Here is a 27906-nt window from a genome sequence, read left to right as displayed (position 1 = left end):
GCATTGAGGAATGCAGTAGAACAGAGTGATCTAGGAATAATGGTGCATAGTTCCCTGAAGGTGGAATCTCATGTGGATAGGGTGGTGAAGAAAGCTTTTGGTATGCTGGCCTTTATAAATCAGGGCATTGAGTATAGGAGTTGGGGTATAATGTTAAAATTGTACAAGGCATTGGTAAGGCCAAATTTGGAGTATTGTGTACAGTTTTGGTCACCGAATTATAGGAAAGATGTCAACAAAATAGAGAGAGTACAGAGAAGGTTTACTAGAATGTTACCTGGGTTTCAGCAGCTAAGTTACAGAGAAAGGTTGAACAAGTTGTGTCTTTATTCTTTGGAGCGAAGAAGGTTGAGGGGGGACTTGATAGAGGTATTTAAAATTATGAGGGGGATAGATAGAGTTGACGTGGATAGGCTTTTTCCATTGAGAGTAGGGGAGATTCAAACAAGACGACATGAGTTGAGAGTTAAAGGGCAAAAGTTTAGGGGTAACATGAGGGGGAACTTCTTTACTCAGAGAGTGGGAGCTGTGTGGAACAAGCTTCCAACAGAAGTGGTTGAGGCAGGTTCGATGTCATTTAAAGTTAAATTGGATAGATATATGGACAGGAAAGGAATGGAGGGTTATGGGCTGAGTGCAGGTCGGTGGGACTAGGTGAGAGTAAGCGTTCAGCATGGACTAGAAGGGCTGAGATGGCCTATTTCCGTGCTGTAATTGTTATATGGTTATATGGTTAACACCTTGAGCTGAAGGACCTGGATGGTGCTGTATTGTAGCAGACACAAAATGCTGGAGGAACTGGACAGGTCAGGCAGTACATCCATGGAAATGAACAACGGTCAACGTTTCAGGCTGTGACCCTTCTTCAGGACTGGGTTCTTATTAGAGAACTGTTTTCCCCTATTCACCCTATTTACAGTCAATAGCTTCAGATTATAACGCAGTCACCTCTCTCCAGAATGCACTCGAGCCCCTGTGCTGCCCACTGCTCCCGGAAAGCCCCTGTTAGAGCTGAAGACGCTGCATGCCCCTTCTCCCGGGGCACACGGGCACAGATGTAACTCTGGAATAGGTGCGGGCAGTCGGCTCGACAGCAGACCCTTGGCCTGGAATGCCTGGAGCTGCGTATGGCCAGGCCCAGGCCTCAGGCCCCATCAACTAACAGGTTCCAGCTTCAGTCTCTCTGAGAAGATCTCTGCAGTACCAATGACTGTCAGTAGATGTCACCACCACCATGATGGGGGAGGGGTGGGGGAAGATTTAATATCACACTCCAAATTTAGGGATAGGGCTGTCAGGTCCTTGGTCTCTGTGGGAAATTTGTCAAAGTAACCTTGTTTTTGTACTTAACTGAACCTCTGTCACAAAAAACATAAGAGCTTTTGAGCTGCTCAGTCTTACCCTTCCTTTCAATAAGACAATGGCTGCTCCTGTGCTTAGGTCTAATATCAAAATCAGAATCAGGTTTTATTATCACCGGCATGTGACATGAAATTTGTTAATTTAGCAGCAGCAGTTCAATGCAATACATATATAGTAGAGAAAAAATAATAAATAAATAAGTACATCAAATACAGTATATGTATATTGAATAGATTAAAAAATGTGCAAAAAACAGAAACGGTGTATGTTAAAAAAAGTGAGGTAGTGTCCATGGGTTCAATGTCTATTTAGGAATCGGATGGCAGAAGGGAAGCAGCTGTTCCCTGAATCACTGAGTGTGCGCCTTCGGGCTTCTGTATCTGCTACCTGATAGTAACAGTGAAAAAAGGCATGCCCTGGGTGCTGGAGGTCCCCCTTTTCTTCTTTATTGTCTCTTGTTTTCTACTTCATCTCCAGCTGTTGTGCTCTCTCTGTGTCTCTTTTGAAAATTTTCTTTCTTTCCCTCTGTCTCTCCTCTCTCTGTCTGTCTTTCTCTCTGTATCTCTGTCCCCTCTTCCTCTCTTTGTTTTTCTCTGTCTGTTTCTCTACCTTGCTCTCTCTCTCTCTACCCCATTTCTCACCCCTCCCTGCCTCGCTCCCTCCTCTCTCCTCCCCTCCCCCACTTTCCTCCATCTTCCCCTTTCCCCCTTTGTCCCCTCTACCCACTTCTTTCCCCTTACCCCTCTCCATCCCTCTCAACCCCATCTCCCCCTCCTCCCCTCTTCTTCCCTCCCTTTTGCCCCCTCTTCCCCCTTCCTCCCCTCTTCCCACTTCTTTCCCCTTCCCGCTCTCAACCCCTCTCCACCCTCTACACCCCAACCCCTTCCTTCTCCCCTCTCCCCTTCCCTCTCTCTGCTCCCTTCTTTCCTCCTCCCTCTCCCCTTCTCTCCTGCCTCTCTCCCCTTCTCCCCTCCCCCTCTTTTCCCCTTCCACCCCTCTGCACTTCTTTCCCCTTCCCCCTCTCACCCCCTCTCCACCCCTCCCCCTTCCCTCTCTCCCCTCCTCCATCTCTCCCCTCCATCTCCCCTTCTCTGCCCCTCTCCCCCTTTCCCCCCATTCCTCTTTTCCTTCCCATAAAGTCTGGTCTATCTCATGTCCTTTATTGTTTCAGTCTTATCAAACACTACTGTTGCTTAAATTCCAGTGTTTTTAATCATTGCTGTTTGCACAGATCTAAAATGAACTAGTTCAGGGTTTTTATGGAAAATTTTCCAAAGCCTAAAACTGGTATGTGATCCCAGAACCCATTTGGGATAGTGTGAACACGAGGAATTCTGCAGATGCTGGAAATCCAAGCAACACACATCAAAGTTGCTAGTGAACGCAGCAGGCCAGGCAGCATCTATAGGAAGAGGTACAATCGATGTTTCAGGCCGAGACCCTTCGTCAGGACTAACTGAAAGAAGACCTAGTAAGAGATTTGAAAGTAGGAGGGGGAGGGGAAGATCCAAAACCCTCCCACTCCCCCTCCCCCTCCTACTTTCAAATCTCTTACTAGCTCTTCTTTCAGTTAGTTCTGACGAAGGACCTCGGCCTGAAACATCGACTGTACCTCTTCCTAGAGATGCTGCCTGGTAACTTTTATGTGTGTTGCTGGGATAGTGTGAGGTGTCTGTCGGAAAAGATCACAGCTTCCTCCTACTTCCGGCTGCCAGATCTGTTTTCTCTCCCAAGAAATGAAACATCTATTCTATTTTTATTTCTCCCACACTGTGACAAGTTTATGGTGAACATTTAGAATAGGCACGAGATGTGCATGTTCAGATATGTGCATGGTATGTATCAAGGTTGTAATTAAATCCTCCTGCCAGGAGTGGTGCTGGTGTGGTTCCATGAGTTAATTATAGAGTCACATGTTTTTACTTTTGCGAAATGTTACTGCTGTAAAATCTTTTAAAAACTATTTTAATGCTATTTTTATGAAGGTTTCCAGAATCCTAGCTGAAAGGAAAAGGAGAGAAGGAGGGAGGGAGGGAGAGGGGAGAGGGGGAAGAGAGAGAGAGATAAGGGAATAGAAAATCAGAGAAAGACTCGCGAGAAGGAGAAAGAAAACAGATGAGAAAGGGAGGGAGAGGGTTCAAAGTAAATTTTATTATCAGAGTATGCATGTGTCACCACGTACAACCCTGAGGTTCTTTTTCCTGCAGGCATATTTAGCAAATCTATGGAAATTTAGTGTAAACAGGATCAATGGACAACCAACTGTGCAAATGCAAATATAAATAAACAGCAATAAATAACGAGCATGAAATAACAAGATAGAGTCCTTAAAATGAGAGCATCCGTTGTGGGAACACTCAGAAGTAGAATGAGTGAAGTGATCCCATTCTGTTCAAGGGCCTGATGGTTGAGGGGCAGCAACTGTTCCCGAACCTGGTCATGCGAGAGTGAGGAAGAGAGGAGAAGGAAGATGTAGGAAATGAAAAATGAGAAAGGGAAGAGATGAGACAGGAATTTAGAAACGATAAAGCAGAGGAGAGGGGGAGAGAGGGAAGGATAAGGAGGGAGAGAGAGAGAGAAAGAGAAGACAGGAGGGAGGAGCAGGAAAAAGGAAGTGGAAATAAAGTGAAAGGGAAGAGAAGGAGTGATGCCTCAAAAAGGTGACATACATCAGTATCAGGTTTATATCACAGCCTGTGTCGTGAAATTTGTTAACTTAGGGGCAACAGTACAATGTAATACATGATAATATAAAAAGGAAAGAAATAGACAAATCAATTACAGTAAGTATATAATTGTATATTGAAAAGATGCAATATAGTGTAAGAACAGAAATAATATATATTAACACATGAACGTGTGTTCATGGGATCAGATGGAAGAGGGGAAGAAGCTGTTCCTGAATCGCTGAGTGTGTGCCTTCAGGCTTCTGATGGTAACAGTGAGAAGAGTCCCCATCACCCAAGGCATACCCCATTCTCATTGTTACCATCAGGGAGGAGCTACAGGAGCCTGAAGACACACATGCAACGATTCAGGAACAGCTTCTTCCCCTCTGCCATCTGATTTCTGAATGGACACTGAACCCATGAACGCTACCTCACTACTTTTACATTTCTATTTTTGCACTACTTATTTAATTTAACTATTTGAGATATATACTTACTGTAGTTCACGTTTTTTTCTCTATTATCATTGTACTACTGCTGCAAAGATAACAAATTTCACGACCTATGCGGGTGATAGTGATTTTGATTTTGAAAGTACTCTGAGAGACAGAGGGAAAATAAACATCAAAGGCAAAGAGTGACAACAGTGAGCCGGATCTAGTGTCAATTAAGTTTTTCTATTTCTGTACAGACAGAAGTAATTCTGTCCTTACTTCACACTCATTGTGGGCTTCAGTCCCCTGCATACTGTAAGTTAAGGAAGGGGTGAGCTCATTGTGGCTGTTAGGACTCTGAAAAGACATAACTGAAGTAAATTTGTTTTGGGGAATTGCTTCAAAATCAGCCATGTATTTCAAAAATAACACTGACCAAACCACGGGGCTGGATTATTCATTCAGCAATATGTATTTGAATCCCATCACCGTCTGAGAATCATCCTTATGATCACTGACTGTCATAAAATTTGTTGTTTTTGTGGCAGCAGTACAAATCAAGTTGTCATAAAAATAGCTAGAACAAAACAATAACCATATCCATTTTAGTGCCAAGCAGACATGGTGCTGGTAAACTCCAGTGTTTGGGACTGTGCTGGTTGGTGCAAGAACCGGATGGCTGAAGGGAAGCGGCTGTTACTGAACCTGATGGTGTGGGACTTGAGGCATCTGCATTCCTGTTCGATGGGAGCTGCAGGGAGATGGTGGGGATCTTTGATGATGGACGTTGCCTTCTTGAGGCAGCGCCTCTTGTAGATACTACTGTTGGTGGGAAGGGATGTTCCCGTGATGTACGGTATTAGGCCAAATCCACTACTCTCTGCAGCTTCTTCCTGTACATTCCTGACCATAATACGACCAGCCAGAATACTTTTAGCAGTATATCTGTAGAAATTAGTTTGAGTGTTGGAGTCTGAAGGAATATACTGTAGAACAGAACAGTACAGGCCCTTCGGCCCACAATGTTGTGCTGAATCAATTAAAGTAGTAATCAAATGGCCACCTTTTCCGCATACACAATGTCCATATCCTTCGACTTTCCTCACATTCATGTGCCTATCTAAACGTTTCTGAGAAGTCCCCAATGTTTCTGCCTCAATCACCAACCCAGGCAGCGCATTCCAGGCACCCATCATTTTCAAAAAATTTGCCCTTCGTGTCTCCTTTCAAATGATCCCCTCTCCCCTTAACTGCATCCCTCTGGTTTTAGACATTTCAACCCTGGGAAAAAGATACTGTCTGTCTACTCTACCTGTGCCTCTCATTACCTTATAAACCTCTATCAGATCTCCCCTCAGCATCCACCACTCCAGAGAAAACAACCCACTCTTATCCAACGGTTTGTGATAGCACCTGTGCTTTATTCGAGACAACATTCTAGTAAACCTCTTCTGCACCCTCTTCAGAGCCTCAGCATCCTTCCTATGTTGGGTCAACCAGAATTGTTTGCACTACTCCAGATGCAGCCTAACTGCAGGTTTATAAAGCTGCAACATAACTTCCTGACTTTTGAACTCAGTTTGGTGCTGAGATGGATTGATGGAGCTAGCAGACAGGTGTCATGACTTCATAGCGTAGGGGAGAAGGTGTTGGGAGGGATTGTTCCTGACGTGGGGGTGAAGGTGTTGGGAAGGATCGTTCCTGACGTTGGGAGAAGGTTTTGGGAGGGATCGTCCGTGACGTGGGGGAGAAGGTGTTGGAAGGGTTGTTCCTGATGTTGGGAGAAGGTGTTGGGAGGGATTGTTCCTGACGTGGGGGAGAAGGTGTTGGGAGGGATTGTTCCTGACTTTGGGAGAAGGTTTTGGGAGAGATCGTTCCTGACGTTGGGAGAGATTGTTCCTGACGTGAGGGAGAAGGTGTTGGAAGGGTTGTTCCTGACGTGGGGGAGAAGGTGTTGGGAGGGATTGTTCCTGACGTTGGGAGAAGGTGTTGGGAGGGATCGTTCCTGATGTTAGGTGAAAGTGTTGGGGGTTATTGTTCCTGACATGGGGGAGAAGGTGTTGGGAGGGATTGTTCCTGACGTGGGGGAGAAGGTGTTGGGAGGGATTGTTCCTGACGTGGGGGAGAAGGTGTTGGGAGGGATTGTTCCTGACGTGGGGGAGAAGGTGTTGGGGGTTATTGTTCCTGACATGGGGGAGAAGGTGTTGGGAGGGATTGTTCCTGACGTGGGGGAGAAGGTGTTGGGAGGGATTGTTCGTGACGTGGGGGAGAAGGTGTTGGGAGGGATTGTTCCTTGACGAATCCCAATGATGTCGAGCATTGCCAAAGTCAAATCCCAATCTCTGTTCCTCCTTGGAACTTGTTCAGATTCCCTGAAGAACTTGAAGCATTTGGAAAAGAAACGGGAAAGGTGGGAGAAGAAACAAGAGCGCAAGAGACGGATTAAACAGCGGTCGATCAGCAAGGAGAGGTGGGTGGAGACGCTGGTGGTGGCAGACACTAAAATGGTGGAGCATCATGGAAGTGAAAGCATTGAGGCCTATGTCTTCACCATCATGAACATGGTGAGTAATTGTCATTTCAAATCACTTACCAACTACAATGGATTCCGGTTTATTGGGCCATTGGCTCATCAGGGTAGCTTTTTATTTGGGACAACTCTTAAAGAACAAAAACTAATAGAAAAAAATAGCCAGGTGTATTGGGCTGGGTTGATCAGAGTCAAAATACCCAAATCAATTTGAGTGTCCAGGAGATGTGATAATGAGCATACAGGTACAACAAAGTAACTTAAGCCTAATTTATTATCATAAAACAGAAAGTGCAAATAAACCACACAAAATACTACTTTCTAAGTTACAAGGGTTCCCACAAAGACTTCAGGGCTCACAATTCTCAGCCACCACTGGATTGGTGCTGTTGTTGAGGAAGCTCCACGTTCTGACTTGTGAAATCACGCTGAGTCTGTGCTGGTCACTGATCCTTCGGTCTAGGTGAAGAGCCAAGAACCAGGGGAAAGGTGCCTCAGTAAATAGGGGTTCAATCTACGAGTATTGGGAGAGACACGCAGAGATAGATAAACTCTTTGGTCTTTTGTCCTCGTGCAGCTAACTCAGCAAACAACTCGTGTGTTCTTTGACAGACATCTTGATGCCACTGGTGCCTTGAGACCAAGGAAAGGACCCAGCAAACATTAGACAATCATCTTGAATGTTACAATAAAAGTGGGGATCTGGAGGATGCAGTCATTGTAAGCACTGTGTGAAGGCAGTCCATGACCTGCACTAGGTGTCTGCGCTGATTTTGTTCATTTACAGTCAATCAGAAGAATACAGCAGTGTACACTGAATTCCTCCATGGATAACTATTGGAAACTTATACACAGTTTTATAGTACTGTAGTAGTATTGGTAGTGTTCTAATCTGTTCTGTGTTTCATTTAGATACATAATTTATTACTCAGTTAAATGGTAGTTTGTCTTTTTTATACCTTTTTAACTATTTCCATGGAACTTTGGCTATTCTCCCTATTGACTGGATTCCGCTGTATATCTTTGTGAGATAGTGATCATCAGGATCACAGGAATTGGCGCATATGCAAAAAAAAATCACACAAACAGCAACAAAAAGCAGCAAAAATAAAGAATATAAAACATAAAATCAAAAGGCATATTTCGGTTCAGTTCAGCTCAGTGTTCATTATCTGCAGGCTGCCCCAATTCTAAAACCGTCCAAAAGTAGTAACAAAAAGGAGCGACCAGAACTCAGACACATCGTAAACCTGAGAGTCCAAATCTACCGTCTGCATCGATCAAACCTTGCTCTGGCACTGTCTACAGACAGAGAGACCACTCAAACACCAGGACCTTCCCTCAGGAGCAGCGACTGAGAGATGGCCACACGCAGACACTTTCTCCAGCGGCAGTGAGTGAGAGACTGATAGATGACACAGAATATTCTCTTGCCAACACACCCGCCTTGATGATCCAAATCTGTCTCAGTGCTTCGATCGGCGAGAGGTGGAGTCGATCTTGTGCCCACTCCCTCCCTCCCGTCTTTCTGGCCTCTGTGCTGCACACTTTGGTCATAGCCTTGCGGAAAACCCTCGGAGACAGCAAAGTGCCAGATTGCCCGATCGGCTCAAAATCACTCCGCCATATTGAGGTTCCACTGTAAGATCGGGATTCAGCTCCCGCCACTGTCTGTAAGGAACTGTTACATTCTCCCCGTGACTGCGTGGGTTTCCTCACATTTCTTCCCCATTCTGATGTTTGGTCTGAACAACAACTGAATCTCTTGACCATGTCTGCATGCTTTTATGCATTGAGTTGCTGCCACATGATTGGCTGATTACATATTTGCATTAACAAGCAGATGAACAGATGTACCCAATAAAGTGGCCACTGAGTATTTCTACCGTTTCAGAAATGTTCAGAGTCGCTGCCTCCACACTCCTTTGAGCAAGAGAATCCCAATGACTGTGCAAGAAAAAGAGTAACCCCAACTTATTAACTGTGGTGAAACCTGATGTTAAATCGTGCTCCCTATTTCCAGATTCTCACACAAGAGAAACATCCTCTCCATATCTGAAACCCAAGAGATTCTGCCGATGCCGGGAACCTTGAGCAGTTCACGCACAAAATGCTGGAGGAACTCAGAAGATCAGCCAAAATCCACAGAGATGAATAAATATTTGATGTTTCGAGCCAAGAAGAGGGCATGTCCTGGATGGTGAGGATCATGAATGATGGATGCTGCCCCTGAGAGGCGTTACCTGTTGGAAGATGTTGTCAGGGGTGGTGGGGTGGGGTAGGGGATAGTGCTCACGATGGAGCGGGCTCAGTTTACAACCCTCTGCAGCTTTTGCCGCTCCTCTGCATTGGCACCTCCATATCAGATGGTGATGCAGCCAGTCACAGTGCTCTCCACAATACATCTGTAGAAACTGCGGCTTTCTGCAGGACTTAGAGCTTTGATTGACAAGTTAGGGATAAAACCATCGCGCCCCCATTTCTCGGAAGGAAGTCCAGCCTGCCCCTGACTAGCTGGCTCTCTCGTGAGTTCAGATCGTGCTTCACAGTGACAGTACAAGGAGGACCTGTGGGAAGTGCTAACTTTGGGATGGGTCATTACAACACAGACACACTGGTGCTCCCAGTTGGACGTGAAAGCTCCCAGAGCCTGGACGAGAAATGGAAGAGGCCCTTGCTCAATACTCACACTTCAGTCTGTATGACCAAAACAGGCGAAGTGCACCCTTTCCATAAAAACTCTTTGTGGAAGCTTGCTGTGCCAATTTGCAGTGGTCCCTCTGGTCAAATCCAGGCTCAGAATTAAATATCACACTTACACGTTAATGTACAATGAAATGCGCCGTTTGTATTAACAAACCAACACAACATAAGGATGCGCTGGGGGCTGCCCGCGAGTGTCGCCACACATCCCAGCGCTAACATAGCTCGGCAGAACAGCGCAGAGCACACCATCAACAAAACCACAACAGCAAAACAAGCCCCTTTCCTACCCCGCACTCACCCACACACAGGGGAAGTCCTCCAACCACAGGCCTGGGGCCTCCAGGCTTTGGCCATTGGGCCTCGATTTCTGATTGACCTTTCAGCTTTGATCTTTGGTATTGACACTTGAACTAGCCGATGACAGGACCCGAACTCCAAGTGTGTCAACTGACCAGCCCTTGTGCCTCCTTTGCCTCCTGCCCGCGTGGATATCCAATCTTGGGACCCACTGACCTGGGACAGCCCAACATCCACAGCTGTCCTTTATCACTACATCCAGGTCACTGGCTTCAAATGCAGATCGTAGAGCAGATCCTCCAAATCCTTGTCCCTGAGATTCAGAGTACATATATTATCAATGTATGCAGTATACAACCCTAAGATTCGTCATCCTATAGACAGCCACGAAACAAAGAGCACCATCAAGAAAAGTATCAAACCCCCAAAACGCAAGACAAAAGAACAAATCAAGAAAACAGCAAAAAAAGAGTGAAAAGCACAGATTATAAAATATCAAACCACAAAGATAGCGAAACAGTTCAGGAACACCCAGCCCAGTTCAGTTCAACTCAATGTAGCATTGTGTCATTTGTTGAATGCAACTGCAGAGCCAGTGTGCCCCGATCAGAATTGCACAAAGTAGCAACAAAGATGAGTGACCAGAAACCAGAAGGACGTCGTAACATGAACACAGAGTCCAATCCACAAGCCACGTCGATTAAACCTTGTGCAAGACCCAAGACTCTGGCAGCATCGAGCGAGAGGGAGAGAGAGAGATCAGTCAGGTGCTGAACACCCATACGCCTTCCAGTCTTGTCCTCGATTTCAATCTTCCTCGATGCTTTAATTGGCGAGAAATGGAGTCAAACATGGCCTCGTGCCCCTTCTCCAGGCATCTTGACCACCAGACTTTGTTCAAAACCTCACTGAACTCTCTCGGAAACAGCAAAGCGCCAGATTGCTCATTCGGCTCGAAAACACACTATCAAAATGTAAATCACGGGTTCCCATTGCACACAGCTTTGTAGTAGAATCATATCTGAAAGAAATAGTAAAGGACGTAGTTTCAAGAACTGTCTGAAGGACGTTGCCTTTGCTCGCGTTGTTTGCTGGCGCCATCTTCTTCAGGTCTCTAAACTCCAAACTGACCCCTACCTCCCCTCCCAGACCCCAAAGCCATCTCTATGAATTTTAACATCGTCTAATTCTGAGGCACGATATCGACGGAGACCGCAGCTCCCAGAAGCTGCTTTATACTGCAGAGGAATTCATTTAGCTACAAAGTTCCATGGAATGTCTCGGGGATGCAAACTGCACTCTGCCAACACACAGACTTCATTTTCCGTGTTCCAACCCATTAAGATTTACTGGCAAACAAGGCAAAAATAGCCAAGTTTGTTATTCATGTTCCTTCAAAGAATGTCACTTGAAAAGCCGTTCCATTTTACCTGTTTAAGACCAACAAGCCCTGCTTGCTACATCATTGTTCTGGTGGAAAGATTCTCTCAGTCTACCAAATCAGATCCATTAAATCATCTGAAGAGATTTCAGCTGAGCTGCAGTAGTTCAAAAAGGTAGCTCAGCGCTCCCTTCTCAAACTAAACACTTGAAATACTTGAAGTCATTTGTGGGGAAGGTTTGGCTCTAGTCACAATTGTTTTCTCACTACACACACCCTGTTGTGCTACAGCTCATGGCTCCAGTGCGGGGACATGACTATTTCAGCTTGTGAGATGGGCTGAAGGCGTGGACACGGCTGGGCTCTGAGACTGGATATCAAGTTGTGGGATCGGCCAAGAGGGAATCTGGAGATTCCAGGAGTGGCCAAACGGGAGGCTACAAGTCGGGGAGGAATGGTGAGCGAAGCCAGGGACCCTGAGAGTGGCCGGTGATAACTTTGACAATGGGAGTAATTCAGATACAGGTCTTTCCCAGTTCATGAACGCCCGACGTGTCTAGTCCGTATGAATGAGCCAGCCTCCAGAGTCCGGCAGGGTGGATGGGGGTGGATTTGCCAGAGGTTTTGGGCATCTTGTGCCACCTGGGAATGCAGTTTGCAGCTATACTTCTAAACTGAGGACTGTCTGGGCATGAGGGGTTTACAGGGACGAAACCTGCCATAATCTGGGGAGGGCCTGCACCCTCCAGCAAGGAAATGAATTCCAATGGAAGGACTCATCACCTGTGGTTCAAAAAATTAATTAGTCATTTGTTTATTATTGTCACGTGTGTCAAATAACGGTGAAAAGCATCATAAACACAAGAGATTCAGTAGACACTGGAAATCTTTAAGCAACACACACACACACACACACACACACACACACACACACACACACACACAATGCTGGAGGAGCTCAGCAGGTCAGGCAGCATCTATGAAGGGGAATAAACAGTTTCAGTCCTGATGAAGGGTCTCGGCCCAGATAATTTCATCACAGCAGTGCATCAACGTAGTTCGAGGGATGGCACAGTGGTGTCGTGGTTAGTCGGGTTCGATTCCCACTGCTGCCTATCAGGAGTTTGTATGTTCCTCTCGAGACCGCGTGAGTTTCCTCTTGCTGCTCCCATTTCCCCCCCACAATCCAAAGATCTACCGGTTAGTAGGTTAATTGGTCACTGTAAATTGTCCCGTGATTAGGCTAGCGTTATATCGGGGAATTGCTGGTTGGCGTGGCTCGAAGGGCCTATTCTGCGCTGTATCTCAATAAAATAAAATTTAAAAAGCAATAATCTAACAAAATTCCCCAGAATCAGGGAGGGTTCCATTAGATTCCTTTATCTTCTCACTTCATCCTCCTTCCCTCTCACCTGGTCTCACCTATTCCCTGCCAGCTTGTAGTCCTCCCCCTCCCTCCCCCATCTTATTCTGGCCAGTCCTGATGAAGGGTCTCAGCCTGAAATCTCAACTGGTCTTTCCCCTCCATAGAAGCTGCCTGACCCGCTGAGTTCCTCCAGCGCTTCGTGTGTGTTGCCAAGTAATGCTGTGACATCTATCACTGTTGCATGCTGGGTAAATATCTGGGAAGGAATAGATTTTGAAAATAAGAGGAAATAAATAAGGATGGAGGTGATCTAATATTCCAGGAAACCAGATGTTTCCTGTTGTCCTGAGAGTGGAAAAAGCAGCTGTCCAGAGATGGCCGTGTGGGCCGGCATCCTGCAGATGGACACAACGGGCTCTGAGGGTCACCTCGTACCTCTCCCTGAAAACTGGAGGAGTTGGTTGGTGCACCATTTCCATTGTCCAAAGTCAGTGGTGTGGTTGGAGTTCATCAATGTTTCTGTAATCCATTGTATCCACTGTAAAGGGGATTGGCCTCTACAGTTTCACCAGAGTTCTGATGGCCGGCATCACCCGCTTCCACGAGGATCTAGGGTTGGACTTTGAGAGGCGGTAACTAGTATGTACCTTGATAATAAATTTGCTTTAAACCTTGAACTGGGTTCGAGTTGAGGCTGAAGAACCTGAAAACACAGCTTGCATACAATTGCAACATTTGGACTGGTTGGCAGATAGGAAGAGTTTATCATCAAGAACCCACACTGTCCAGGTCATGCTCTCTTCTTGCTGCAGGAGGCCCAGAAACCTTAGGCCCCACTCCACCTGGCTCAGGAACAGTTATTAACCTACAACTATCAGACATCTGAATGGGCGTGGATAACTTCAATTAGCATTACTATGAACTGGCTGTACAACCTATAGACTCCTTTCAAGGACTCTACCATTCATGTTCTCAGTATTATTTCTGTTATATGTAGTTTGACCTTTCCATGTTGATTGTCAGTTTTTTTTTTATGCTTCTATTGTATTTTTCCTGCAAATGCCTGCAAGACACTGTACCTCAAGGCAGTATGTGGTAACAAATATGTCTTCATCTTGAGTCCTTAGCTCTCAGTGGACCTCAGCCCAGTGATGACCCCCCATCTCCATTGTCCAAAGTCAATGGTACGGTTGGGGTTCATCAACATTTCTGTAATCCATTGTATCCACTGTACAGGAAACTGGCCTATACAGTTTCACCAGAGCTCTGTTGGCCAGTCTTACCCGTTTCCACCTCTCAGCACGAGGATCTAGGGTTGGACTTTGAGAGGCGGTAACTAATATGTACTTTGATAATAAATTTACTTCGTACTTTGAACTTTGGACCTGGGCCGAATGCAGGTAAATGGGACCAGCTTTGGAAGGCACCTTGGTTGGCATGGTAATGTTGGGCTGAGGGGCCTGCGTCTGTGCTGTTTGACTTTATGTCATTTGGATCCTTGGGCGATTGTGCATTTCCCTCCAACGATACTGCCCGACCCCGTGAGACCTCCCAGCATTTTGTTTTTATGCTGACAAATCCATCTCCAAGCCAACCTAATCATGTATGGTCTTTTGTCTTGGAGGTGCCTGGGATGTAATGAGTGCTGTAGGAAGTCACCGTTGTCCCACTGTAACACGTGGCTGCGCTGTTCTCTCACTGGCTCTTGGCGCATCTCTCCACAGGTGGCCGGGCTGTTCCGTGATGCCAGTATTGGGAACTCTGTGAACATCATCATTGTACGGCTTGTGCTGTTGGAGGAGGACGAGGTGAGTAGACAGAGCCAATGGATTGATTGAGTCGTCGGTGGTGGGGGGGTCCAGTCCACATGGGATTGGTATTGAATGTGGTGTAATAGAAAAGATATCTAATTGGCCCTACCTGCCACCCAGTAACACACGCAAAATGTTGGAGGAACTCAGCAAGTTGGGCCCTTGTTCACCAGGAGTATTTCTAAAGAATCTGTCCATTGTTTCAAAAGTGTTCAGACCCTGTTTCCACTCCCCACTGAGGAAGAGAATCCTAGTGCATTAACTGGATGGCCCTTTTCTTTAAGCAGGGATCTCTAATTCTAAAATTCTTGCACATTGAAAACATCCTTCCTGTTTCAGAAACAGAAGAGATTCTGCAGGGGCTGGAACTCCGGATCAACTCACACATAAGGTGTTTCGGGAATTCAGCCAGTCAGGCAGCATCTATGGAGAGGGGTAAACAGTCGACAGTTTGGGCCGAGACTCTTCATCAGAACTGGAAAAGAGGGGGAAGAAGGCAGAATAATAAGATGTGGGGGGGAGGGGGAGGAGCACAAACTGGCAGGTGAGAGGTGAAGCCAGATGAGGGGGAAGTGGGGTGAAGTACAAAACTGCAAGGTGATAGGTAGAAGAAGTAAAGGGCTGCAGAAGAAGGAAATGGATAGAAGAGGAGAGGAGAGTGGATCAAAGAAGAAAGGGAAGGAAGAGGGCCACCAGGTGAGGAGAAGTGAAGGGATGAGAGGGTAACCAGAATGAGGAATGGGAAAAGAGAGAAGGGGGAAGGGGAAGAAATTACCAGAAGTTGGAGAAGTCGATATTCATGTTTTCAGGTGAGAGACCACCCAGGCAGAATATGAAGTGTTGCTCCTCCAGTCTGAGTGGTGCCTCACTGTGGCAATAGAGAAGCCCTTGGACTGATTTATTGGTATGGGAACGGGAAGTGGAATTCAAATAGCCACAGGAAATTCCACCTTTTGCACCTTGGCCATTTCAGTATATTAAATTCACATTGTTATTGTTATTAACAGCCCTTTGTGGTGGTTGTCTCGGTGATATATTGTAGATCTTGCTGAAGTTTCACTTCAGACCGTACCTTCATTTCTGAAATTTTTAGTTAATCAAAATGTCCAGTTTCTCAGGTTGGTTGCATGTAGCCACCACCATCCGGGCCATGCTCTCTTCTTGCTACTACCAGCGGGCAATGGGTACAAGAACCATCAGGTCCCACACCACCAGGTTCAGGAACAGTTATTACCCCACAACCATCAGGGCCCACACCACCAGGTTCAGGAACAGTTACTACCCTACAACCATCAGGTCCCACACCACCAGGTTCAGGAACAGTTATTACCCCACAACTATCAGGTCCCACACCACAGGTTCAGGAACAGTTATTACTCCTCAACCATCAGGTCCCACACCACCAGGTTCAGGAACAGATATTACCCCACAACCATCAGGTCCCACACCACAGGTTCAGGAACAGTTATTACTCCTCAACCATTAGGTCCCACACCACCAGGTTCAGGAACAGTTATTACCCCCCAACCATCAGGTCCCACACCACCAGGTTCAGGAACAGTTATTACCCCTCGACCATCAGGTCCCACACCACCAGGGTCAAGAATAGTTATTACTCCTCAACCATCAGGTCCCACACCACCAGGTTCAGGAACAGTTATTACCCCTCGACCATCAGGTCCCACACCACCAGGTTCAGGAACAGTTATTACCCCTCAACCATCAGGTCCCACACCACCAGCCTCAGGAACAGTTATTACCCCTCAACCATCAGATCCCACACCACCAGCTTCAGGAACAGTTATTACCCCTCAACCATCAGGTCCCACACCACCAGCCTCAGGAACAGTTATTACCCCTCAACCATCAGATCCCACACCACCAGCTTCAGGAACAGTTATTACCCTACAACCATCCGACTCCTGAACTGGCGTGGATAACTTCACTCACCAACAACCTGTAGACTCACTTTCAAGGGCTTTTTACAACTCCTTTTCTTAGTATTTTGGTATTTGCACAGTTTATCTTTTGTACATTGGATGTTTGTCAACCTTTTATGTATAGATTTTTCATAAGTTCTATTGTATTTCTTTATTTTCTAGTAAATACCTGCAAAAATGAATTTCAAGGCAGTATATGGTGACATACAGAACTATGCAAAAGTCTTAGGCACGTGTAAAAGAAATCTGTAAAGCGAAGATGCTTTCAAAGATAATGAAATGAAAAGTTTTTGAATGTCAGTAAAATTACTATAAAGAGCTGCAAACAGTAAAGAACTAAATCAAATCAATATTTGGTGTGATCACCCTTTGCCTTTAAAACTGCATCAATTCTCTTAGGTACACTGTTTTTTATAGTTTTATAAGAAGACCGGCTGGTAGATGTTCCAAACATCTTGGAGAACTTGCCACAGTTCTTCTGCAGACCTTGGCCGTCTCTCTAGGTAATCCCAGAGGCTCGGTGATGTTGAAATCAGGGCTCTGTGGAGACCACACCATCTGATACCACATAAAAAATCTAGGGCACCTAAGACTTTTGCGCAGTACTGTATATGCGTTTTGATCATAAATTTAACCTTGACTTTGAGAGTAAAACTAGAAGCCATCAATGTTGGATCGTCACCTAGAAATTGAACAAGTGGGGATTTAGGTTTAAATTGTGTTCCTCTTTCTTGTGATGGACAGGTTTGGGAGGTGTGATGAAAGGGACCTGTAGGCAACTCTGAGGAGAAGCTCAGTACTTTTTGCACATAACCATCACATCAAAGTGCAGGGTTTGCCTTTCTGAGACTTGGCATGGTGTCAAAGAATTCTCAAAGCGTCCAGGAATCTGATACCTCTGTTGGTCGGAGGCAACCATGGTTGTTGTGTCCTAGCTGTCTAGATATGCAAGCCAGGGCAGTGTGACATAGAGAGTCCTTACAGCAGGCTGCCCCTGTGCATGCACCTGATGATCCCAAAGTACAGCAGAGGCAGATACAGTGTCGCAGGAGTTGCCAGTCAGCGTTGAACTCAACATAGGACTGCCTTAGGGACTCCAGCTCCGGACTTTTCCCTCAGGGTTTACTTCCGAAGCCTTCCCCTTGAATGAGTATAGCCTCAAGACCGCAGAGGTTTGAGATCAGAATTTTCCTTCTCCTAAATGAGCTGTCAACCACAGCTGATGCCTTATCTGCCTGAAGCGGCCGGTTTTAAGGTGCCAGTAACCTGCCTTTGCCCCTTCTGCTGTTTGTAGAAACAGTTCTGCCGGGCTTAGTAGCTAAGCCACATGTGAACGCCAGGAGCTGGACTTAGTTGTCAGAGGCTATTTGAGACGCATGTCAGTGGGAGTATTTAATTGGTAGTGGGAGCTTATCCCCACTACCACTACCCCCCCCCCCAAACTATAACAACCTCCAGGAATACAGTGACGTATATGGAATACATACGTTAGTCAGTGAACATTACAGTCCGGCTTGGGTGAAGGTAGCACTAGATTTCCTGGTGGTCACCCATTTCAATTCTACTTCCCAATCCCATTCCGACATGTCGGTCCATGGCCTCCTCTTCTGCCCTAAGGAGGCCACTGTCTGGTTGGAGGAGCAACACCTCATATTCTGTCTGGGTAGCCTCCAACCTGATGGCATGAACATCGATTTAACTAATTTCCCCCCACTCTTTTTCCATTCCCAATTCTGGCTCCTTTCTCACCCCTTCTCTTCTCCTTACCTTCCTGTATCTTCCCTCTGCTTCCCCTCCTCCTTCCCTTTCTTCCATCGTCCACTCTCCTCTCCTGTCAGACTCCTTTTTCAGCCCTTTACCTTTTCCACATATTACTTCCCAACTTCTTCCTTCATCCCCTCCTCCCCACCCCACCCACCTTCCCCCTCACCTGGTCTCACCTGTCACCTGCCAACTTGTACTCCTTCCCCCTCCTCCCACCCCACCTTCTTATTCTAGCTTCTTCCTCCTTCCTTTCCAGTCCTGATGAAGGGTCTCGGCACGGCAAATCAACTGCTTATCCCCTCCATAGAAGCTGCCTGACCTGCTGGGCTCCTCCAGCATTTTGTGTGTGTCGCTCTGGGTTTCCAGCATCTGCAGAATCTCTTGTGTTAATAAACTTTGTCAACTGTGGCAGCAATGAGAGTACAGGCAAGAGGCCACTCGGTGCAAGCAGTTTCTGCGCGCAATTACGCTGCAGTTGGCCATCCCTCGCGTAACCTGTCAGCATAACCAGTGGTTAGCACAAGACTTTACAGTACCAGTGACCCAGGTTCAATTCCCACCGATGTCTACAAGAAGTTTGTACATTCTCCCCGTGACGGTGTGGGTTTCCTCCGGGTGCTCTGGTTTCCTCCCACATTCCAAAGGTATGCAGGTTGGTAGGTTAACTGGTCATTGTAAATTGTCCCAAGATTAGGCTAGGGTTATGTCGGGGGTTGCTAAGTGGCATTGCTGGAAGAGCTGGAAGGGCCTACTCTGTACTGTACCTCAACCAATCAATCAATCAATAACAAACTAACCTGGAAGACCTCCGCTTATCTACACCTTACTACCCAACCCATCTACTCCATGTGGACTGCAGGTGTTGGACTGTGGAGCAACAAGTAATCTACTGCAGGAACCCAACGTCTGGGGGCGGGGGGGGGGGAGAGGGGAGGCATTGTTGATGTTGTGGGTCAACACATTGAGATCAGTCCTCATCGTCCACCCCCACAGATGTTGCCCGACTCCCGGCTGGTTGGGTGTTCCCTGTGGTGGCAAGTTCCATGTGACAATGATGGCCCACTTTGCCAGTTTGGCTGACGCTCTCCACTCTCTCTGAGGCAGGAGGACCTGAAGATAACGCATCACGCGGATAACACTCTGAGGAGCTTCTGTAAGTGGCAGAAGAAGATCAACTTCAAAGGTGACAGTCATCCAGCACACCATGATGTAGCCCTCCTGCTGACTCGGTAAGCGGGCATCACAGACGTGACCACAGTGTTGTTTCCTCTCTTTTTGCACTACTTATTTAATTTTCTTTTTCTATATGCATTTATTGTAACATATAGTTTTTATTATTGTGTATTTAAATGTAATGCTGCTGCAAAACAACAAATTTCATGACATACAGTATGCCTGCGATCTATTCTGTCTGTTTATTGAGATACAGTACGGGACTGACCCTTTCGGCTCTTTGAGCCACACTGACCAGCAACCCCCAACTTAGTCCTCGCCTAATCATGGGACGGTTTACAATGATTGATTAACCAACCAACCGGTACGTCTTTGATCCATGGACGGAAACCAGAGCACCGGGAGGAAGCCAGCACGGCCACGGGGAGAACATACAAACTCCTCACAGACACTGCAGGAATATTCTGACAGCTAAGACTGTGATATGTACTGTGCCTGCTTCCTTTGGATGGGGTGAAGGTTATCCTGCCCTCTTAATACCTTGGACCGGCGGTTGCTGCCTGGCCACTATTTCCATAGAGTCACACAGGCCATTCAGCCCAGCTCATCCATGCTGACCAGTGGGCACCCATCTGAAAGCGTTCCACCTTCTAGCGCTTCTCCTGTGTGCATACTATGGCTCCAACACATCCTTAGTCAAAACAAACAACACATTTCACTGTATGTTTCAGTGTAGGGTGCCCAAGAACTTTGGACAGTACTGTATTTATCAACTTGGAGCAGGGACCAAGGTTGTAAATCTGGCGGGAGCAAAAGGATGTTGGGAATGGTGAGGGTGGAGCGCTGTGGGAGGGGTGTGGGGCAGATGGCTGAGAAGGAGTGTCAGGGTGGGAGTGGCACGGGTGCAGGCAAGGTCATTACAGATTGTCTCTCTGGTGCTTCCCGCTCCCTCCCCTCTCCCTTCCCCTTTTCCCAACCTTTCTGATTCTGATTCTGATTGCACTCCTCTCTCTGGCAGAGAGTTTCAGATGCTTACTACTCTCTGAGTGAAGAACGTCCTCTTCAGATTCCCTCTTACTCAGTGGTTCCCAACCTTTTCTGTGCCATGGACCCCTACCATTAATCGATTGGGGACCCAGTTCTAGATCCTTTATGCCAGACCTTCAATCTTTGTCCTCTCATTTTACTCACCTTTGATAAAGTAAAGTCAAGTTTATTGTCATTTAACTACATACATGTATACTGTCAAATGAGACGTTTCTTTGGACCACGGTGTAAAGCACAGTAGTACACATAACACACAAAAACTTTGGAAAATAAGAATTAAATCTAAAAATGAATTATGCACACATAAACAAAAAAAAGTGCATAAATTAAATATTGTAGGGTAGAGTGCAAATTATTGGTGACACTTTGAATGCAATGCACAAGGAATTCAGAAGTCTAATGGCCTGAGGGAAGAAGTTGTTTCTCATCCTGACCGTTCTTGTTTTCATAAATCAGAGTCTCCTGTCTGTTGGTAGAAAGTCAAAGAGGATGCTGGATGGACGGGTGAGATCCTTGATAATACTAAGGGCCCTGCGTACGCCCCCTTAATGTCCCCGACGGATGGTAGGGAGACCCCTATGATCCTCTTGGTCATTCTCATAGTGTTTCGTAGGGACTTCCAGCCCAGTGCTCTGCTGCTCCCATACCAGATGGATATGAGATGCAACTGGTCAGGACGCTCTCAATGGTGCTCCTGTAAAATTCAGTTAAGATGTGGGGGGAGCCTTACTTTCCTTAATTTCCTCTCGCTGTTGTGCCTTCTTATTCAGAGAGCTGCTATTAAGGGACCAGGTAAAGTCGTCCGTGTGTGAACCTCCAGGAACTTGGTGCACTTAACTGTCTACGGAGGAGCCATGTTCCTGTGGTCTACCCTATCTATACGATCCTGCAATCTACCCTATCTAAACATTCCTATAGTCTACCCAATCTATAAGTTCCTGCACCTACTCTATCTATATGTTCCTGCAGTTCCTTTTCTATGCCATGGACCCCGGGTTGGGAATCCCTGCTCTAATCCAAGCCTGAACATCTTTGGACAAGGGAGAGCCAGTGGATGTAGTGTACCTGGACTTTCAGAAAGCCTTTGATAAAGTCCCACATAGGAGATTAGTGGGCAAAATTAGGGTACATGGTATTGGGGGCAGAGTACTGACATGGATTGAAAATTGGCTGGCTGACAGAAAACAAAGAGTTGCGATTAACAGGTCCCTTTCGGAATGGCAGGCTGTGACCAGTGGGGTACCGCAGGGTTCAGTGCTGGGACCGCAGCTGTTTACAATATATATTAATGATTTAGATGAGGGAATTAAAAGTAACATTAGCAAATTTGCCAATGACACAAAGCTAGGTGGCAGTGTGAAATATGAGGAGGATGTTATGAGAATTCAGGGTGACTTGGACAGGCTGGGTGAGTGGGCAGATGCAGTTTAATGTGGATAAATGTGAGGTTATCCACTTTGATGGTAAGAACGGGAAGGCAGATTATTATCTAAATGGAGTCAAGTTAGGAAAAAGGGAAGCACAATGAGATCTAGGTGTTCTTGTACATCAGTCACTGAAAGCAAGTATGCAAGTACAGCAGGCAGTGAAAAAAGCTAATGGCATGCTGGCCTTCATAACAAGGGGAATTAAATATAAGAGCAAAGAAGTCCTTCTGCAGCTTTACAGGGCCCTGGTGAGACCACACCTGGAGTACTGTGTGCAGTTTTGGTCTCCAGATTTGAGGAAGGACATTCTTGCTATTGAGGGAGTGCAGCATAGGTTCACAAGGTTAATTCCCGGGATGGTGGGACTGTCATATGTTGAAAGATTGGAGCGACTGGGCTTGTATACACTGGAATTTAGAAGGCTGAGAGGGGATCTTATTGAAACATATAAGATTATTAAGGGATTGGACACACTGGAGGTAGGAAGCATGTTCCTGCTGATGGGTGAGTCCAGAACCAGAGGCCACAGTTTAAGAATTAGGGGTAGGCCATTTAGAACGGAGTTGAGGAAAAACTTTTTCACCCAGAGAGTGGTGGATATATGGAATGCTCTGCCCCAGAAGGCTGTGGAGGCCAAGTCTCTGGATGCTTTCAAAAAAGAGATGGATAGAGCTCTTAAAGATTTTGGAATCAAAGGTTATGGGGATAAGGCAAGAACTGGATACTGACAGTGGATGATCAGCCATGATCACAGTAAATGGCGGTGCTGGCTCAAAGGGCCGAATGGCCTACTCCTGCACGTATTGTCTATTGACTGTGGAAGGAAACGGGAGCACCCAGAGGAAACCCCCGTGGTTACGGGGAGAACATACAAACTCCTTACAGACAGCGGCAGGAAATAAATACTGATCGGGGGGGGGGGCGCGGGCGTGGTCGGTAGTGTTATAATGCGATTGAACTAATGTTACAGTGCTGCCCCTCTCAGGACAGGAGTCGTTACTATCTGATTCAGCGGAGGTAAGGTTCCATCGTATGGTTAGGACAATGTTCCAAACAATAATGCTGTCAGTGTTCAAGAGTCAGACAGGAGTTCAGGAAGCTGTAGATTATTACCCTGGCAGTTAGCAACTTCAACACGTAGCTCATTAAATCGTTTATCTAATGTCTAATCCTAACAGGAAACGCAGGCGTAGATCTTCTGGACTGAATGTGCAAGTACGTATAAATCATGCCAAGGTCTACACTCTGACTCTGACAGAACCTTTCAACATTCAGCATTAAGATAATGTATGGATTGGGAACGCTGTGGGACAATGGGAAGGTTTATTCCACCATTCTAGGAGTAATTAATCATGTTATTATTCCTCGTCACATGGTTATTTTATACTGTGGGAGTAAGGACCTATGCCTGTTGGAATTCTGTGCAGTGGGACTTAGCTTGGTCCTTAGGATTTCCGTTGGAATAGGAAGGAAGTTAACCCACTGCAAACTTGTACAGTAAGTGTGAACAAGAAGAGTCTTAATCAAGGATCAATTTTATTTCCCATATACTGTACATTTACAGGGCAGTGGGATGGAGATACATCTCTACCTAAGGAGGTGTAAGGTGCTCCTTCCCTCCACTAACCTGTAGGTCACTCTTGGGCAAGGTGTAGCACCTGTTTAGCCCCCCTCCCACCTGATCAAGGTCACGTGAAGCCATGGGAGCAGGTGGCGGATGGTTGTATGAGCACATCACAAGTCCTGATGTAGGGTCTTGACCCGAAACGTCGACTGTACTTCTTCCTATTGATGCTGCCCGGCCTGCTGTGTTCCACCAACATTTCGTGTGTGTTGCTTATCACAAGTCCGGGTTATGCGGCCACTGACACCAGGCAGATAATCTCTGAAGAGTATTGATAACGGCTGGGGTCACCCGTCTTGTAAAGACACTGCCCAGAAAAAGGCAATGGCAAAGTACTTCTGTAGAAAAAATTGCCAAGAACAATCACAATCATGAGACCATGACTGCCCACGTCATATGACACGGCACATAATGATGATGGTGACTGTTCAATTACATGTATTGGGACATTGCTGTGGTGTATTGGTCAGGACACAACATGCAACGAAGAAACAACATCAAAATACTCTAAAGAATAAAGAATTTGTAAACAAAGTTAGAGGTTAAAGTACAGATATGGAATAAAATGTACATAAATGCCAGCATGCATTTACAATGTAAACAGCATTAGAAACAGTGGTTTAAAGTGTTTATTGTGCAATGATGGGGGTGAGCTAACTAAAATGGTTGATCAGATTAACTGCCTGGTGGAAGAAACTTTGAAGATGGCATGAAGTTTTTGTTTTAATAACCACATAGCGCTTTCCAGAAGGGAGCTTGCTGGGTGGGTAGTGTCCACAGTGTTTTATTTTTCTGCTCACTTCTTGTGTCCTGGACACATGCAAGTCCCGCAGTTATCCTCAGTTTGGGAGTGAGAAACGTACTGCTGGACCAATACACCACAGCAATGTCCCAATACTGCTGGAGGAATTCAGCAGGTCAGGCAGCATCTGTGAATGGGAGATGGACAGTTGACATTTCAGGTCGAGACACTCTATCTGGACATAAAGATAGAGCGGAGATGGCAGGTGTGAAGAGATGGAGGGAGAGGACTGAGCCAATGCTAGCAGGTGATGAGTGGATCCAGGTGAACAGGGGGTGGTCGGAGGAGAGGGTTAGGGTGGCTGGGAGGTGATAGGTAGAGGTGACGTAGAAGTACAGATTACAGATAGATAAACACGAGAAAGTCTGCAGACGCTGGAAATCCGGAGCAACACACACAGAATACTGGAGCAACTCAGCAGGTCAGGTAACATCTATGAAATTAAGAGACAATCATTGTTTCGGGCCAAGACCCTTCATCAGATTACAGATTATTGTGAGGGAAGGAAGGAATGAGAGAAGAGAGTGGGGAGAGCAGATGGGAGCAGTGGTGGGAGGAGTGTAGGAGGTGGGGAGATGGTGTGGGTGAAGGAGGGGGAGAGTAACAAGGGGAATGATGGAATTTCATTTGGGTTGCGTGAATGGCATTGGGTTTAATTCACTGGAATAATTGCAGGTGACTGAACTTCTAAAGCAAATTAAAACCATCAGAGGAGCATCTTATTTCTGAGTAATTTTATTTTCTTTGGCAATAGTTCTTTTTTGAATACAGGAACAGCGTAGAAAAATAACAAAGTGCATTTTAAGTAAAAAAAAATTGGAACACTATTAAGAGAGAAGAGCCTGAATAAAGAACAGTTGAAAAATAGGAACTAGCCCATCCTCAAGACAGGATGTTGAAAGGCCTTTGGTAGCAGTACAGGTTCCCTTGAGTTAATTGGTCAGTTGGTTCATTATTGTCACATGTTGCAAGAAAAGCTTGTTAATATGCTAGCAACACACATCAAAGTTGCTGGTGAACGCAGCAGGCCAGGCAGCTTCTGTAGGAAGAGGTGCAGTCGACGTTTCAGGCCGAGACCCGAAGTCACCAGCAACTTTGATGTGTGTTGCTTGAATTTCCAGCATCTGCAGAATTCCTGTTGTTTTTGTTAATATGCTGTTCATACAGATCGATTCATTACATCAGTACATTGAGATAGAACAAGGGGAAAACAAAAACAGAATACAGAATAAAGTGTTTCAGTTACAGGGAACGTGCAGTGCAGGCTGGTAAAGTGCAAGGCCATTTTGAGGCTGTAACGGTGAAGCTAGTGGATATAGAAGTGATTTTTTCAGCATTCCAGACACTCTTGGAAGCATAGGCCTGTCTGACCCAATACTACATGGCATTTTTATATGCTAAAGATCAAAGGTAACAGCAGGACAATTCTATAGTTACAATGTATCTACAATGCTTCCTTTCAATTACATATAGTTTTCACACACCGCCTTCTTCACACCCACACTCCAGACACCCAAAATGAATGTTAATCCTACTAACTCCAGGCTGCATTCATGCATATGCAGGCACCTGAGGTCGAAGTGGTGTGTTTCTTTGCAATTGACCCCAGCCATTGTTCTGACCTGTGTTTTAAATTCAATCTGCAATCCATGTTCCCATCTGAAGATTGGTTGCTGGTGAAATTAATGTTTGCTATATACACTTACTCCAGAATGTGCCCTAACAGTGAGGTGTAGAGTTGACCATATCGTACTAGGGGACCATTCAATAGTCTTGTAACAGCTGGACAGAAGATGTCCTGTGCCTGTTGGTATGTGCTTTCAGGCTTTTGTGTCTTCTGCCCCATGGGAAGGGGGAGAGGAAAAAATGACTGGGGTGGGTATTTGATTACATTGGCTTCTTTACTGAGGCAACAAGAAGTGCAGACAGAGTCCACGGAGGGGAGGCTGGTTCTGGTGAAGAGCTGAGCTGTGTCCACAACATCTCTGCATTCCCTGTGGTCACGGATAAAACAGTTGTAATACCAAGTCGTGATGCATTCGGAATGGATGCTTTCTGTGGTGTGTTGATAAAGATCGGTGATGGTCAAGGGGGAGATCCCATCAATGAAAAAGAGTAAACGGTCGACGTTTTGGGTCGAGACCCAGTTCTGATGAAGGGTCTCAGCCGGAGATGTCAACTGTTTACTCTTTTCTATTCATGCTGCCTGGCCTGCTGAATTCCTCTAGCATCTTGTCAGAATCAGAATCAGGTTTATTATCACCGGCATGTGTTGTGGAATTTGTTAACTTAGCAGCAGCAGTTCAATGTAATACATAATATAAAAGAAGAAGAAAAAAATAATAAATAAATAATTTACAGTATACATATAATGAACAGATTAAAAATCATGCAAAAACAGAAATACTATATATTAAAAAAGTGAGGCAGTGTCCAAGGGTTCAATGTCCATTTAGGAATCGGATGGCAGAGGGGAAGAAGTTGTTCCTGAATCGCTGAGTGTGTGCCTTCAGGCTTCTGTACCTCCTACCTGATGGTAACAATGAGAAAAGGACATGCCCTGGGTGCTGGAGGTCCTTAATAATGGATGCTGCCTTTCTGAGACACCACTCCTTGAAGAAGTCCTGGGTACTTTGTAGACGAGTACCCAAGATGGACCCTCTGCAGCTTCTTTCGGTCCCTGTGCAGTAGCACCCCACCCACCATACCAGACAGTGATGCAGCCTGTCAGAATGCTCTCCACGGTACATCTAGAGAAGTTTTGGAGTGTTTTTTGTTGACATAGTAAATCTCTTCAAATTCTTAATGAAGTAATATGTGTTTCATCAATTGACCTGATGGTTATGTGCTATTGTATCAAGTTCACTTCCTGCTGTTGGTTGAGATACGGGTTATAGGTTAATGTTAATTTGCTTGTTATGACTTATTTTATGAGCTGGGTCTATCATGGATTATTACCGGTTGGGCTGCTGGTTATGGGATAAACCAGCTGGGCTACTGGTAATGGATTATTGTTAGTTGGGCTGTGGTCTGGTGACTGTTCAATGTGACAGGAAATCAGTATAAGGGGTGAGTTTAGGGTAGGTAGAGTTGGTAGAGGAGTAAGATTGAAGTCCAAAGGTCGATCGGAGGTTCGGATCGAAGCCTGAACATCAATCCGAATTCCAGAACTCAGTGCCCGATGGCCAGAGTTCCAGGTCTGCAAACCTTTCTGAGTCTGCTGGGGAAGTTGAAGGCCCAATATTTTCAAATCCAACAGTCCGCCAGAGGCCAAAGGTCAATCAGGGGTCCAGATCAAGGCCTGAACATCAAATGGAAGTTGAGAAATTGAGGCCCGATGGTCAAAATCCTAAGTCTGCAAACCTCACTGAGTACACTGGGGAAGTCGAATGCCCAGTGCCTATAACAGTCCACCAGAGGCCAAAGAAGACGGTGTCTCCTGGGATTAGAGGATTGTGAGTGAGTGGGTGGGATGGAGGCAGGAATGAGACTTGTCTCACTGTTGTTGCTTTACTGCTTGGCATGTTCTGTGTGGTGTTCTGTGTTCTGCTGAGCCTTATGGAAATGCTAAGC

General features: G+C 45.9%; 1 protein-coding gene across 3 annotated transcripts in view; it reads left to right on the top strand.

The window, feature by feature from the left end:
* Positions 1–27906, top strand: part of LOC140209663 (A disintegrin and metalloproteinase with thrombospondin motifs 7) — a 248372-nt gene that overhangs the window by 88573 nt on the left and 131893 nt on the right. For 2 of the 3 annotated variants that reach the window (XM_072278011.1, XM_072278012.1), the window contains 3 exons: positions 6833–7029; positions 14470–14553; positions 19365–19489. In XM_072278011.1, coding sequence (XP_072134112.1) covers positions 6833–7029; positions 14470–14553; positions 19365–19489 — 406 coding nt within the window. Of the gene's footprint in view, positions 1–6832; positions 7030–14469; positions 14554–19364; positions 19490–23085; positions 23123–27906 lie in introns of those variants that run through there. The other variant, XM_072278013.1, reaches the window with a different exon arrangement.

Source organism: Mobula birostris, chromosome 14 (assembly GCF_030028105.1).
Source record: "Mobula birostris isolate sMobBir1 chromosome 14, sMobBir1.hap1, whole genome shotgun sequence".
NCBI lineage: Eukaryota > Metazoa > Chordata > Chondrichthyes > Myliobatiformes > Myliobatidae > Mobula > Mobula birostris.
This window is presented reverse-complemented; position numbering and strand designations above follow the sequence as displayed.